The sequence below is a fragment of the Zonotrichia leucophrys genome, chromosome 6, assembly GCF_028769735.1.
Source record: "Zonotrichia leucophrys gambelii isolate GWCS_2022_RI chromosome 6, RI_Zleu_2.0, whole genome shotgun sequence".
Taxonomy (NCBI): domain Eukaryota; kingdom Metazoa; phylum Chordata; class Aves; order Passeriformes; family Passerellidae; genus Zonotrichia; species Zonotrichia leucophrys.
In genome coordinates, this window is record NC_088176.1 from 124496 (window position 1) to 137723 (window position 13228).

Here is a 13228-nt window from a genome sequence, read left to right on the forward strand (position 1 = left end):
CACGCCATCGATAAAGGTATTGATCAGAGCTGGCCCCAGCGCAGAGCCCTGAGGGCCGCCCCTGGTGCCTGGCTGCCAGCTGGACACAGCGCCATTCACCGCCACTCTGGGCCGGTCATCCAGGCCCTTCTGAGCCCAGCAAAGAGTGGGTTTTTATTAGTTCTGTAACCCACCCAGTTTCACCAGTTTGCTTATGATTACTGTCATTGCAAAGCTCTTAATGGAAACTCAAGTATTATAATAAGGGAAATTAGATTTAAATATAAAACAGCCCAGGTTGGAAGGAACCTCAGAAGATCATCTGGGCCAGCTTCATTCGGATTTAATTTCTCTATCAGACTCACATCATTTATTATACAGAACTGTTACATTGTTGATTAAAAACATGGTACAAGTAGCATTGCATCACTTTAACAAGAACATCTTCAGCAGATAGATTTCCATTTTTCTTTTTTTTCCCCCTAAGTATTTTCATTTTCAATTCAGAAATTTTAACTTTTAAATGCATTTTTACAATGCTGCCACTGTAAGCATGTGTTTGCTGTTTTTTTTTTTTTTCAACAGAAAGCAATGCTATACCAGAATTGTTGCCTACAGAAAATGCTAAGATGGACAATGGAGCAAATGGTACCACACCCCAAATGAATTTGGAATATTTGAGTAATATTAAACAACTGGAAGCTTTGTTTAGAGCACAGACATTAATGGCTTTATTTTCTGGTCATGGATCTTCTTTTCATCAGCAGCACTGTTTGATGGCATATGCCTGTATCATCCGTATCTGGCAGGTGAGATTATATGAGATTATATGTTGCATTGTGTTATAATAATGTAGCTAGTATATTTCACATTTCCTCATAATTTCCACATAATTGTGGTAGCAGCTATTAATTTGGTGTTTAGCTTTGCCCTTAGGGTTTTCTGTTGTATGGTGCAGTTAGCGTATTTTCTCAGGTTTAAGGATTAAACAAGAAAATTATTTCTCTCAGGAAAATGGAGGGGAGGCACTAAGGGTAAAAGCAGCGGGCTGTTGTTTCTCAGGAGTCCATTCATATGTTTTGTGCAATATGTTCTCAAATTTTGTATTTTTTAATTTGCTAAGGAATCTCAGTAGTGGCAGAATACATACTGAAGACATTTCTGTCAGTTCTGAAGGTGGACCTTCATGAAATTGAGTCAAGAGGACTGTCATTTGACTGAAAAGGATTGTGCAATCTGGCAGTGTTCGCTGATTGATTTCTCTAATTACTTTTTCATAGTTAGAGCATTTCAAATCGATCAAATCTACTTCACTTCTCATAGACGTGCCCAGTTGAAATGGCTGTTCAGAATCGCAGCAATGATCATAGGAAAACAATTATATATTAAGTAAAGTAAATATTTGAAGGGACTAAATATGTACTTGATAATAGTAATGCAACAAATCATTATAGGAACAGTCTCAGCTGGGACCTACCAAGTAGATTGGTAAGCTATGGCTTGTGTATAATTTTACTTCAATTATTAGTGAAAGCCTGCAACTTGTTACCACATATTTGTGGTAATTATGAGCAAGAATTTAAAATAAAATAAAAATCAGTTTAACATGTGATGTGAGACAGGAATTTGCAAAGTAAAAATGGAATATTGGTGTTTTCAAATTTATACAAGCATAACTTTTAATATCCAGCACTTGACTGTGCATCTCCTAGGGGAAAAAACTACCTGAAGAGAGTACTACTGTTTGAATAAGCTATTAAAACTAAAACTTAGAGTTGATGCTGCCATCAGTGCCAGTTGTAAAATAATGATAGTAATTCTAAGAATCATATTTACAGCTGAACAGTATTATAAAAAAAGAAATAACCATGTGGTATTAAGGGAATTAAAGTACTTCAGGATACCTTGTTTTGGCTTTACAAAGTAAAGCAGACCTGACTGCAGATATCTGCTTGAAAGCAGGCTCTTTAGTGTTAGGACTCCATAAATAAGTCAGTAGAAGATTTTAAAATATTTTACAAAAAAATCAGCTGCCTCTGACTTTTTAAAGATGTGTCACCTTTAATTTGAAATTTTATTTTGTTTTGAGTATCCAGCATTATTTTTTGCTTCGTATTTTGTATTCTACTCTTGATTCCTCCAGCAAAACATATTAGTCTTCTCAAATTAATGTGGCTTTTGGTTTTGTTTTGTTGTTGTTTGGTTGGTTGGTTTTGGTTTTGTTTGTTGTTGGGGTTTTTTTGTTTCTTTTTAATTTTAGGTAAAATTAGAATCTGTGCTCCTGCTTGTACAGAGAAAGTTTTGATTGATTCTTTTGTATGCTTAAATATTTAGAATTTTTTTAATATAATGTTCAGTGGTAGCATTGTAAAAGACTGACCCATAAGGAGTACAGAGTGACTTTGCTGCTTTGCAGATTACCTCCTTATAAAATTCATCCCTTGTAGAAAATGAAGCTGGTTAGACTAATGGTTTGGAAAAAAAAAGAATTGCATTTTCAACCGTATAAGTTAAAAAAAGGTAGTGTAGTATTTATCCAAGAGATGATCTTATCTTTTGACAGTTCTGCTGTTTAATTGCATTGCCATGTTTGTACAAAAAATTCAAGCATCTGGGAGTATCTGAAATTGTTATTTTACTGAAGAAAACTGTTATGCAAGCAGACTATGATATGTGACAATTGTTAATAGCTGTAGATGCTGAATTGCAGTGGATAATAACTATTACTGGAAAGTGAGATTATTATTGTTATTAATATTGCAAATTGAAATTAATTTAATGTAATTTTTTTATAATCTAGGTGTCATTGTCAGCATCAGGGATTATTACAAAAGCATTCTTAACACAACCTACAAGTCATCAGAAAGTGCAGTCAAAAACTCCTAAAAAAGACAAGGACAAAAAGAAAGAGAAACAAGTAAGACCCACGTTTATGTGGAATCAAAAGAACCCTCTCTTTCTTAGAGGTGTTTCCCTGGGCTCGTTTGGTGAATAGTTCAGATGCTTTACTGTGCCCACTCTCATAACCTGGGGAGAATTTCTCTGTGAATCTGTGGATCATTCCTCTACTCTCGATCACAGTCTTGAGAGATCATGAATTTACAAATACTTTTTCTTTTGTTTGTTGCCTTGGTCAAGACGCTGCTGTTTTGTAAAACCCACAGTCTAGAGATCCAAAAACCACCCCAAATTTGACAAAACTTAAAGGACATTAAGCAAATGTGTTCATTTTTTAGCCGAATATTTAACGCCAATAGGATTGTTAGTTTGATCTCATAAGTGTTCTTGCTTTTATTATAGGTTGAAGTTTCAAAGGAGAAACCTAAAGGGAAAGAATCAGTTGATTACTTACCAGAAAATGTGGAAGAATGGGCCGAGTATGACTGTCCCAATGAAATAAGAGAAACTTTTAAACAGAAAACAAATAGTTATGGTATTCACTGGGACAATTTCCCAAAACCTGTAAGTATACTCCTCAAAAATCTAGAGCATTTACTATTTAGGAGTAAATCAGTACCGGAAAATGGTTTTAATTTAGTTTTTCTGTCTGTGTATTTTCAGACAGTTGTCCCAAATACTTTTGTATTGTAGTATTCATTAATACTTCGAGGTGTTGGCCTGTTCTCTGCATGCTGAAATGAAGCTACCTTCGAGAAGACATTTACCAACTTTCTGTGTACCTTGCTGCTCTTTCCTCTAGAAAGTTTCTTTATGCCTTTTTTCAGTTTTATTTTGGAACTGAAGATGTAATCATTAATTTAAAATTTGTTTTCTACAAAATTAAGTTTATACTGACTGAATTTTAAAAAATTTCTTTTCAGACTTGCACTTTGTATTTTATGGACCTTTTATCAAAAGAACTACAGAAAATTTTTTGCCCCCACTTGATTCTTCCAGTCTTTCAGCTAGCTGAAGTTATTGCTAGTGAAGTGCTGGAGTGTAGAAGTCTGTCTGATCTCTATCACCTTCGGTTTGTATCCTTTATTTATTTTAAATAAAAGAGAAACTGAATGGAGTGGACCATCCATTAATATCTCAACAGTAGTAACAAGAATTTTTTGTGACTTACTGTTTTATATTTGTAATGGATTTTTATTTATTTTCTTTTAAAATGCATTTTAATAGAATTTTGGTGAATAGGTTTGTGGAATCAAAGCCACTAAATTTATTTGTTACAAAAAATGATCTCCCATGTGGAAAGAATATGAGATTATGAAGTCACACCACTTTCACGTGAAAAATTTTTGAAATACCGTATTGTCATCTAACTGAAAAAAGCGAAGTCAAATTTCTGTAAAAGTCTTATCTATGAAGTATTCAAAAGGCAGACTCCCTATTTGCATCAAAAATAAATTCTCCACCATAAGGGCACAAAGAAGTTGCCCTGGTAAGTGCATTTTTAGAGAGATTTGTCTCTGTGACCAAAATTATGTTATTTCTAATGGATGCTAACCCCTAAAAGTTGTGATTTAAAAGTATTTAATATGCATGCAATTGAAATTCTTGCCATTTTAGTTAAAGCATTTTATAATGCTTTTTTGGTAGGTATTAAATAATGATTGCCTAATAAGTAACGGTCATAAGCAATAATTGTTTATTTTCTGATGGTTTGTGAAATACCACATAATGAATCTTTAAAATGCCTGAAACTGATCCCACCAAGCAGAGTAGATGTTCATGTATACAAATATACCTGTTTCTCTGCCAATTGATTACTGAGTTGCTTTCTTTCAAGACTAAAAGGGACTTTCTCTTAGGAAATTATTTTCACCCAAGATTTGCCAGACAGGTTTTTTTTTGGTTGATTCCTCAAGACTTGTGTTTATTTCATGGTATTTTATATATATATCTATGACCTGATGTCTATATATGATTAGACAGATGTGTAGGAATATATTACTCTTTAATCAGGACAGAAAAGTAGATTAGCACATACACATGGAGGGGCAGGGTGGAGGTGGTTGCGTGTTATTGTGAAACCATAGGAATATTTTCGTAGTTTTAGTACATAATTTTTGCCATTAAGCTGGAGTGATACAGGTTTGATGGACTAGACTGGGCCTACTGGTGGATGTCCCATCCTGGAAGTGTTCCAGGTCAGATTGGATGCAAGGGCATCTTTCACAAAGATCATCTAAAGATAAGATATCTTTAGAAGTTCCTTCCAGCCCAAACTATTCTTTATTCTGTGACCTCGGTCTATAGGTAATTTTCCCTGCCTTTATTTACAATCTTTGTTATTGCCAGCATTAATCAAGACATGAGAAGGTAGGATTGACAAATGGGGAATATGTGCTATGTATATATAATGTACTTATATGAAGCAACATATGGAGGATTCAGGCTGTTTTTTAAACATTTCTTCTTTTTTATTTGTAGAATTGCCCTGATATGCTCAGATTTAAAACTGAATCAGGCATCTGTGTATCATGAGAAAGCTGCTGGAGACGTATACATTAGTGAATTAGAGCAAGCAATGTATGTATTTTCCCTTCTGAGGGGGTATTTATTTGGGATTGTTTTCTCTATAGTTAATGAGCGTTGTTGGGGGAAAAAAAAATCTTGAACACACCTTTGGTATATTAGCTATGCCCTAAGATTCTGTGCAAGTTTGGTTAGTGTTTATCTACAGAGTAGTATATGGTAAGGACTCCGAACACACTAATACTTTGTTATGAAATTCTTTTTCAAATATACTTGAGTTTACTTTTTTGTTCCTGTGATTTAGGTGTAGGCAAGAGATTGCACTGGAAAAAGAAAAAAATGTATGCATGAAGACAGAAGAAAGAAAAGTACTATTTGAAAATGCTCAGCTTAATGGTAGTAGGAATGAGAATATCCTTACTTCAAGGGAAAAGGTTTTTATTTCTCCTTCAGTTTCTATACTAAGTTACTCTTTCCCTTTTTTAATGCACTTGCTAGTTTGTTTTTAGATAATACTTGAGAAATACATGAACACAAAAATAATAAAAAGTGCATGCTATCTAAATTCTGCTAGCAATCATCGGAAGCTGAGGTTTGCCTGGCATATTATTTATATCAAGGAGAAACAAGATTGGAATCTTTATTCATACAAAGTAAAACTACTTTCCTACAAATGAATTTGGAGACTAATGCAAATGGATTAAAAAGACTGAGAAGCAAAAGAGATACTGTATTCACTCTTGGTTTTGTTTTTTCTCTTCTTTCTCCATTACATCAACATGTACTGTTTTGCTTCTGTTTTCATATTGTTTTAAGGGCATGTGAGTATTTCAGCTCTTTCCTGTCTCTTTTTTAAGAAGATAATTGCCTTACTGATTCTTTAAATCTTAGCTTCACTTTGCTCTTTATTATGGCAATGCTGTCTGGATTGTCATCACACCATTTTGCTCTTTTTGTATATTTTTCCCATACTTGTGCATTGTTTTTCGAATTACTAATCCCTCTCAATTCACCTCTTTTAGCTGTTGTAAATAGTATTCCTCTTTTAGTTTTAGTTATTACCAAAAGTCAACTTTGTAACAGCAGCATATCTAAGTAGGTAATCTGTCATCCAGTTAGTTTAAATAGTATCTACTTACTAGTTCAATGCCTTGTGAGGATTGTAAAATCCAAATCTCATAAACTACCTGTTGTTCTTGTAATATAATGTTAAATTTTGAAGTTAGAAAATACAAATACAGCTGAGGTGTGGGATGGCACAGTTAACAACTTGTATTCTGTCTAGGTTTTTTGACATTTATGAAGATGTAATACTCTAATTTTTTCAGGGTTTTGAGGTAAATGCAGTAACAGGAAAAGGACTGAGTGCACTTTCTTTCCCTCGCTTGTGGATTGAAAAAGCTGAAGTACTAATTCAGCTAGGCTTGTATCAACCAGCAAGGCTTCTGCTTTCAGAGGCCCATGCTGCAACTCAGGTACAATACAAATTAAATAGAAAAAGAAACACTAATAACATGTGTAGGGAAAATGCAATTATTTGTTGGAGTAATAATAATCAAACTGCAAAGCCAAGCCTTCTCCCACCACCCCAAACCAATTTCTTATTACATTTCAACATATGTAATATGTACATTTAAATATATGGCATTTCAGTCCAACTTTATGGGAGTTGTCTGAAGGTTATATAAATTTCTGAAGTAGTGTCAGCCTCTCTGTCTGCTTTGCAGTAGCCTTGGAAGATATGGGTATATTTCGACCTTATTTGTTTAAATAGGTGGGAAAAGTTCAAGGTTTGTTAAGAAGAGAGAGCATTTAGTCCCATCCTCTCAATATTTTGATCATTTGAAAGTCTGATTATTTAATTTTCAACTTCATTATGGATTGACTGCAATTTTTTGATAAAACTGAAATTATTTCCTAGAGTTCTGGCAGATCTGAAATAAGTGCCCATATGTTCCACCTAACAGATTTGCATCATCTCATGATTATGAAGGATTATACATTACAGATATTTTCCCTATATCTAACATTTTCCACTTTAGCCCTGTGCATCATTATAAAAGTTTTTGAAATATAATAATTGCAGTAAAACATTTACTTAAAGAAAGTGTAATTGATATCCTGTTATTTTGTGTAATATTTTTTCTCCTGTAAGAAAACACAGCCTATGTAAATTTAGTACAATCATGAATACTTTGAATAATAATATATGAATGATATTCATGAATAATACATGCCCCTTTATAAAGCATTAATTAAGCATTGTATATTGAGGAAAGTTCAAAATACATTAGTGAGGACAGTAATTTTAATTATGTAATTTGTCAACAGAATCCTGTATGTCTGTATGCTAGTACACAAATATTATACAATATTTGTTCCTTATACAGGACCAGTTATATAGCTTATAAGTAGTGTAAAGCAACACTGTGAATTTGCTGGATCTCTAGTGTATCTGTACTGTTGACAAAAAAAATCTTTCATCATCACATTTCTTCATCAGACACTGACAAACACTAGCAGATATATACATACTAAATAATAGCAGAAAAACAGTTTATTTGACTGGTGAAATAGAAGGTACAGGAACAGAAAGAAATATGAAGTAGATGCACCATAAGGATTAACTAAGAAGTTCAGCAGATTCTTGGGGAAATAGCATTCACTTTTTATTTCTTTAAGGTTAATATAAAATATGGACAGACAAAAATATGAATAGCAGTAGTGGATTTTTAGTGTATACAACACATCTCTCTCTTTCTAGGCGCTGAGGGCCCTATCTGATATGTCAAAGTGCTTGTACTTACTTGCTGTGTTGGCTAACCTGGAAAGAAACCACAGACAAGCTAAAGCACTGCTTGAGAAAGCACAGCTTCTGGGAGGAGATGAACAATTTTGGTATAACAGTACCCTTAGTCTAACAGAAGCAATTCTAGAGGAAGAGGAGGAAGGAAAACAGAGCATGGTAAGGAAATTTTTTGGGTTTGGAGATTGTGGTTTGGTTTTTTTTTCAGCAATGCTCTCTCTCAGTGAAATATTACAGCCTTTCCATTTCAATAAAAGCAAAATTAGGTGTTAAATATAGTTAAATAGAGTTAAATTTTCTCTTTCTCTAGTTATTTTCTCTGAGTATATAACAGACATTAATTACAGGTTCCAAACAGCTGCAGGACAATCAGAATGAGATTCTACCCACAGAAGTTTAGGATGTTCTTATGATAAGTTGTATGTTCTCCTATTGCAATAAAACCAGTTATAATCTAGTATGTATGACTAAACTCCCAGAGATCTGATTCTCTTAACTGATTTCTTTTGTATCAGTATTATTTTCTATTATGCTTTTCTTTCCCAAGTGTTTAAAATAGTTTTACAAATATTATTTCTAGATTCTGGGAGATACTTCTGTAACACTTTTTTTTTTTTTAACTAAAGCCCTATAACATCAAAATATCCATTTACTGTTAAACCCTAAACTTTCATGAGTTTCAGCATAAATAAAGTCTTATATCTGTGATGATCTAACCTTGATAAACTGTTCAAGGCTGTGTCATGTAGAGGGATTATTTTGATTTTGACTAAACTCCTATTGTCTTTTACTGTGTACCTCCAAGATGAATCTGGCTCCATCTTCTCTCCTTGTATGTATGTGCACCATTCATGTAATCATCAATCTATGTATGATCATAACACAGAGAGGAGGACAGAGTCTTAAGCTGTGCCAAGAGCGATATAGGCTGGATATTAGGAAAAGGTTTTTTGTGGAAAGAGTGATCAAGTACTCAAATGTTCTGCCCAGGGAGGGGGTGGAGTCACCAGCCCTGAATGTGTTTAAAAAAAGCCTGGATGTGGCACTGGTGCTATGGTTGAGGTGTTGGGGCTGGGTTGGACTTGATGATCTTGAAGGTCTCTTCCAACCTGGTGATTCTGTAACTCAGACTTTCTAGACTTCTTTACAGTTATCAGGAGCTAGCCATCTTCAGGACAACTAACATGTTGTGTACAAAATTTAAGCTTTCTAAATTAATGTTTATTATTATCTGTAGACATTTAAAATAGAATTATGAAAATTCTGGTGTTACCTGCAGGCTTGTGAGATATTGGAACATACTGTAAGTGTGCTTCGATCTACTTTGTTGAAGAGACCTGGCAGGCAATCAGAATTGGGTTTTATGATTGCATCCCTTGAAGCCAGGTAAGCTGTATTTTCTCTAAAATATGCCCAGCTTCTAAAATGCAGCTACATTGCAAATATATGTACTTTTTTCAATGCTTTCTTATTTTATGGCAAATTCTGTGAATTCTCAAATATTTTTGTTCTAAGTAATTTATGTGGTGGTTCGGTTTTTTAAATTTTCAATTTCTTTCCTAAATTCCGTATTTCCTTCTCAAATGCTTGCATGTAGCCCCACTACCTGTTGTGTTGGTAAACTAGACACCACAGCCTATCGTGCATAGCTCGCAGTGCGGGTTACCTAAAGGTGCAGTGTATATTTGCCTGTGCAGAGGTACCTGTTTGAACACTCCCACAACACTACTGCAGTCTACAGTTCTGACTTCTGCTCTCAACATGAACCAAGAAGCCTGTTCTTGGTGAAACTAAACAATTATTTCAGTTATACTGAAATAAAAGCACAGAGACCTTAAAATGTGTTGGTGAAGGGTGAGTGTACAACACTTACACTCCTGTCTTTCCATAGATGGGAAGCTTTTCTAGAAAAGGAAGACTGTTATGAGTCTTCTCAGTTCATCTGTTCTTAGAAGACTGATTAGGAGGAAGATGGAATAATTAAATACATGGAACAAGTGATACCTCTTCTCTAATCTCAAAATATAATATTTGGATTTTTTCAGAATTACTATAATTTGTAAAACACACAACTGTGGTACTTTTTGTAGACTTCTTAGAATTTAAAGGAAGGCAGAGGTAAATGTGTTTGTTCTCAAAAAGCCTGTGCTTTCTGATTGCTATCTTGTATTTCATTTTTCTTTCCAGAAAAGCACTTATTCAGATACATTTTGCCCAGGATCATATGACAATTGATGCCAATTCTGCTCAGTTGCCACACATTCTACAGGAATCCTACAATAAATTAGTTCAACTTGAGAAGGACTTTCTTCATCATGGGCATAAAAACTACAGTGCTGAAATACTGCTGGAACGTGCAAATATTTGTTGGTACGAATATACCTCTACTGAAAAAATTTATTTAGGTTAAACTAGTCCATGAAGTGTCTTGTTTGCTTTTTATAGTCTAATTAAGATGGAAAAGAGCAGGTAACATAGTTAGATTTTGTATATTGGTGCTACATGTCTGTTTGCATTCCTCATGTGTTCCGTATTCAGAAACACACTGTAAAATCAAAAATTATTTACACTGAAGGCAGAGTTCTCTTTTGTTCTCTTTTGAGGTCAAAACAAAGTGTTTGCATCTCTTAAATCAGATTTTTGACTTCTCATTTGTAGACATATTTTAGCAGCCACACCAGTCATTCTCTAGTATTTACAGGCTTTTGCAATTCTTACTGTTGAAATGTTTGTCCTGGATTGCCAAGCAAATAGTATTCTATTTGTCATCTGTATGGCAGTTGTCTTCTGTCAAGTGGGCAGTTTTCCTTATCTCTTCCACACCCACTCCTCCCTCTGGGGAGACATCTGCTGATAACAGCTACTGAATGTCTCTGCATGGCTGATAAGAACGACAGCATCCCACTGGGAGATGTGAGCCCAGAGGGAGGAGCCAGGCATTGCTACCCGGATATAATCCAGGGGGAGGAGCCAAGCATTGCTGCCCAGATATAATCCAGAGGGAGGAGCCAAGCATTGCTACCCAGATATAATCCAGAGGGAGGAGCCAAGCATTGCTACCCTGATATAATCCAGAGGGAGGAGCCAAGCATTGCTACCCAGATATAATCCAGAGGGAGGAGCCAAGCATTGCTACCCAGATATAATCCAGAGGGAGGAGCCAAGCATTGCTGCCCAGATATAATCCAGGGGGAGGAGCCAAGCATTGCTGCCCAGATATAATCCAGAGGGAGGAGCCAAGCATTGCTGCCCAGATATAATCCAGAGGGAGGAGCCAAGCATTGCTACCCTGATATAATCCAGAGGGAGGAGCCAAGCATTGCTACCCTGATATAATCCAGAGATTTTGAGACACCAGCACGGCTTCTCCACTGGATTCCCCAGAGGAACAGCAGCTGCCTCTTCTCCCACTGGATCTTCAGAGGAAGAATCCATCCTTCTCTACAGATCCCCCTGCTCCAGCAGAACCACCCCTGACACTGCAGGAGGGCTGAGCCACAATTCCAATGGCACTGCCACCAACACCCTGACCCACAGGGTGTCAGGCTGTGTTCTGACTCTGGCAGTGTTTAGTTTACTGCATTGTTTATTTTATCTTTTTATATTCTTCCCTATTAAAGAACTGTTATTCCTGCTCTCATATTTCTTGCCTGAGAGCCCCTTAATTTAAAATTTATAGCAATTCAGAGAGGGGGGGTTTACATTTTCCATTTCAGGGGAGACTCCTGCCTTTCTTAGCGGACATCTGTCTTTCCAAACCAAGTCAATGTTTTACTAGAAACTGCTGCAATAGTAAAAGTGCATAACATGGTATGCTGGAATCCCAGCTGTTTGCAAGGCACCCCTTAAAACAACTGAGATATGTTTTGTACCTGATACACTGCCATTGTGTTCCTGCTAAAAACATCCTCTAGAATATGATCTGCCTTTCTTCTCTTTGAGTCTTGGCATCTTCTTGCATTGCAGTCGTACAGTTCTAAGAGTAAGACCTTGGAAAAATAACTTGTAAAGGTTCACTTATTCTATTTGTACATTTCAAAAGCACACATACAAATTTAATATTTTTAATGAATAATTGAGCTATTTGATCTATTAATTGATTCATTGTTTTATTATATATGTTCAACAGTGTTGATACTGTAAAAATAAGCACTTTCTTATGTTAGTTCTTTTGAGTTTATGGTTTTGTTTTTTTTGTTGTTTTTTTTTACAGGAAGACTGCCAAGCAGGAAAGGAACAAAAGAAACAAACACAGTCACTATTTAGATGCTTATAGTTTAGCTCAGACAGCAGTGTCCAAAACAGAAGAAGTATTTCATAACGTTTGTAGTTTATTTGCATTTAATGAGGTATTGGCTTTTTTTACCTTAATAGTGGAAAGGAAACCTAGTTTAGTTGTAATATTCACTTATTCTTGGATAATCTCATTTGGGGCTTCCAGGATTTATCTTCTTGTAGCGATAAACATTCTTTGTATATAGAAGGAAAAATTGCATGCATAAGATACATTTGAAAAAGGTATGAAGAGAGGATTTGTTTGGTCTTTGTCAAGTTTATTTAATTCTGGCATTTATCTAATAGCTGCAAAAGCAAAAAGTATAAATTTGGAGATATTTTTATTTTGCTAAATACCTTGAAAGTTTAAAATTCCTCAAAATGTGCTTCTTCTCAGGAAAACCAAAAAATCTTCACAAAATATTATAAACAAAGAATGTCTGTCTTCAAAATAGTGTGTTTTGCGTAATGAAAGCCTGCAGCCTACTTTGCTAGTGTGTATGTAGCATTATTAGATATTACATATTTGTACCAGGTATATAAAACATGAAAAACAAAAACCCAGCTGCTCTTACTCTATGGAGCTACTTTGATTGCCTTGTCATGTATTTGACATCATTGGAATTTTTGTTTTAAATTACTTAAATATTTTCATTGCAACATTTCTGCTCTATCAAGGTGGTAATGCTAAAATGTTTGTTTCCGTGGTTAAAATAAATACAATATTCTAACTTCTTATGAGGT

General features: G+C 35.0%; 1 protein-coding gene across 1 annotated transcript in view; it reads left to right on the forward strand.

Moving 5' to 3' along the window:
• CFAP46 (cilia and flagella associated protein 46) overlaps window positions 1–13228 on the forward strand; it is a 70167-nt gene that overhangs the window by 35568 nt on the left and 21371 nt on the right. Inside the window, exons 29-39 of the mRNA XM_064716873.1 lie at window positions 565–788; window positions 2780–2896; window positions 3280–3441; window positions 3801–3949; window positions 5359–5457; window positions 5708–5837; window positions 6732–6878; window positions 8168–8368; window positions 9489–9595; window positions 10397–10579; window positions 12423–12558. Coding sequence (XP_064572943.1) covers window positions 565–788; window positions 2780–2896; window positions 3280–3441; window positions 3801–3949; window positions 5359–5457; window positions 5708–5837; window positions 6732–6878; window positions 8168–8368; window positions 9489–9595; window positions 10397–10579; window positions 12423–12558 — 1655 coding nt within the window. The remainder of the gene's footprint in view (window positions 1–564; window positions 789–2779; window positions 2897–3279; window positions 3442–3800; window positions 3950–5358; window positions 5458–5707; window positions 5838–6731; window positions 6879–8167; window positions 8369–9488; window positions 9596–10396; window positions 10580–12422; window positions 12559–13228) is intronic.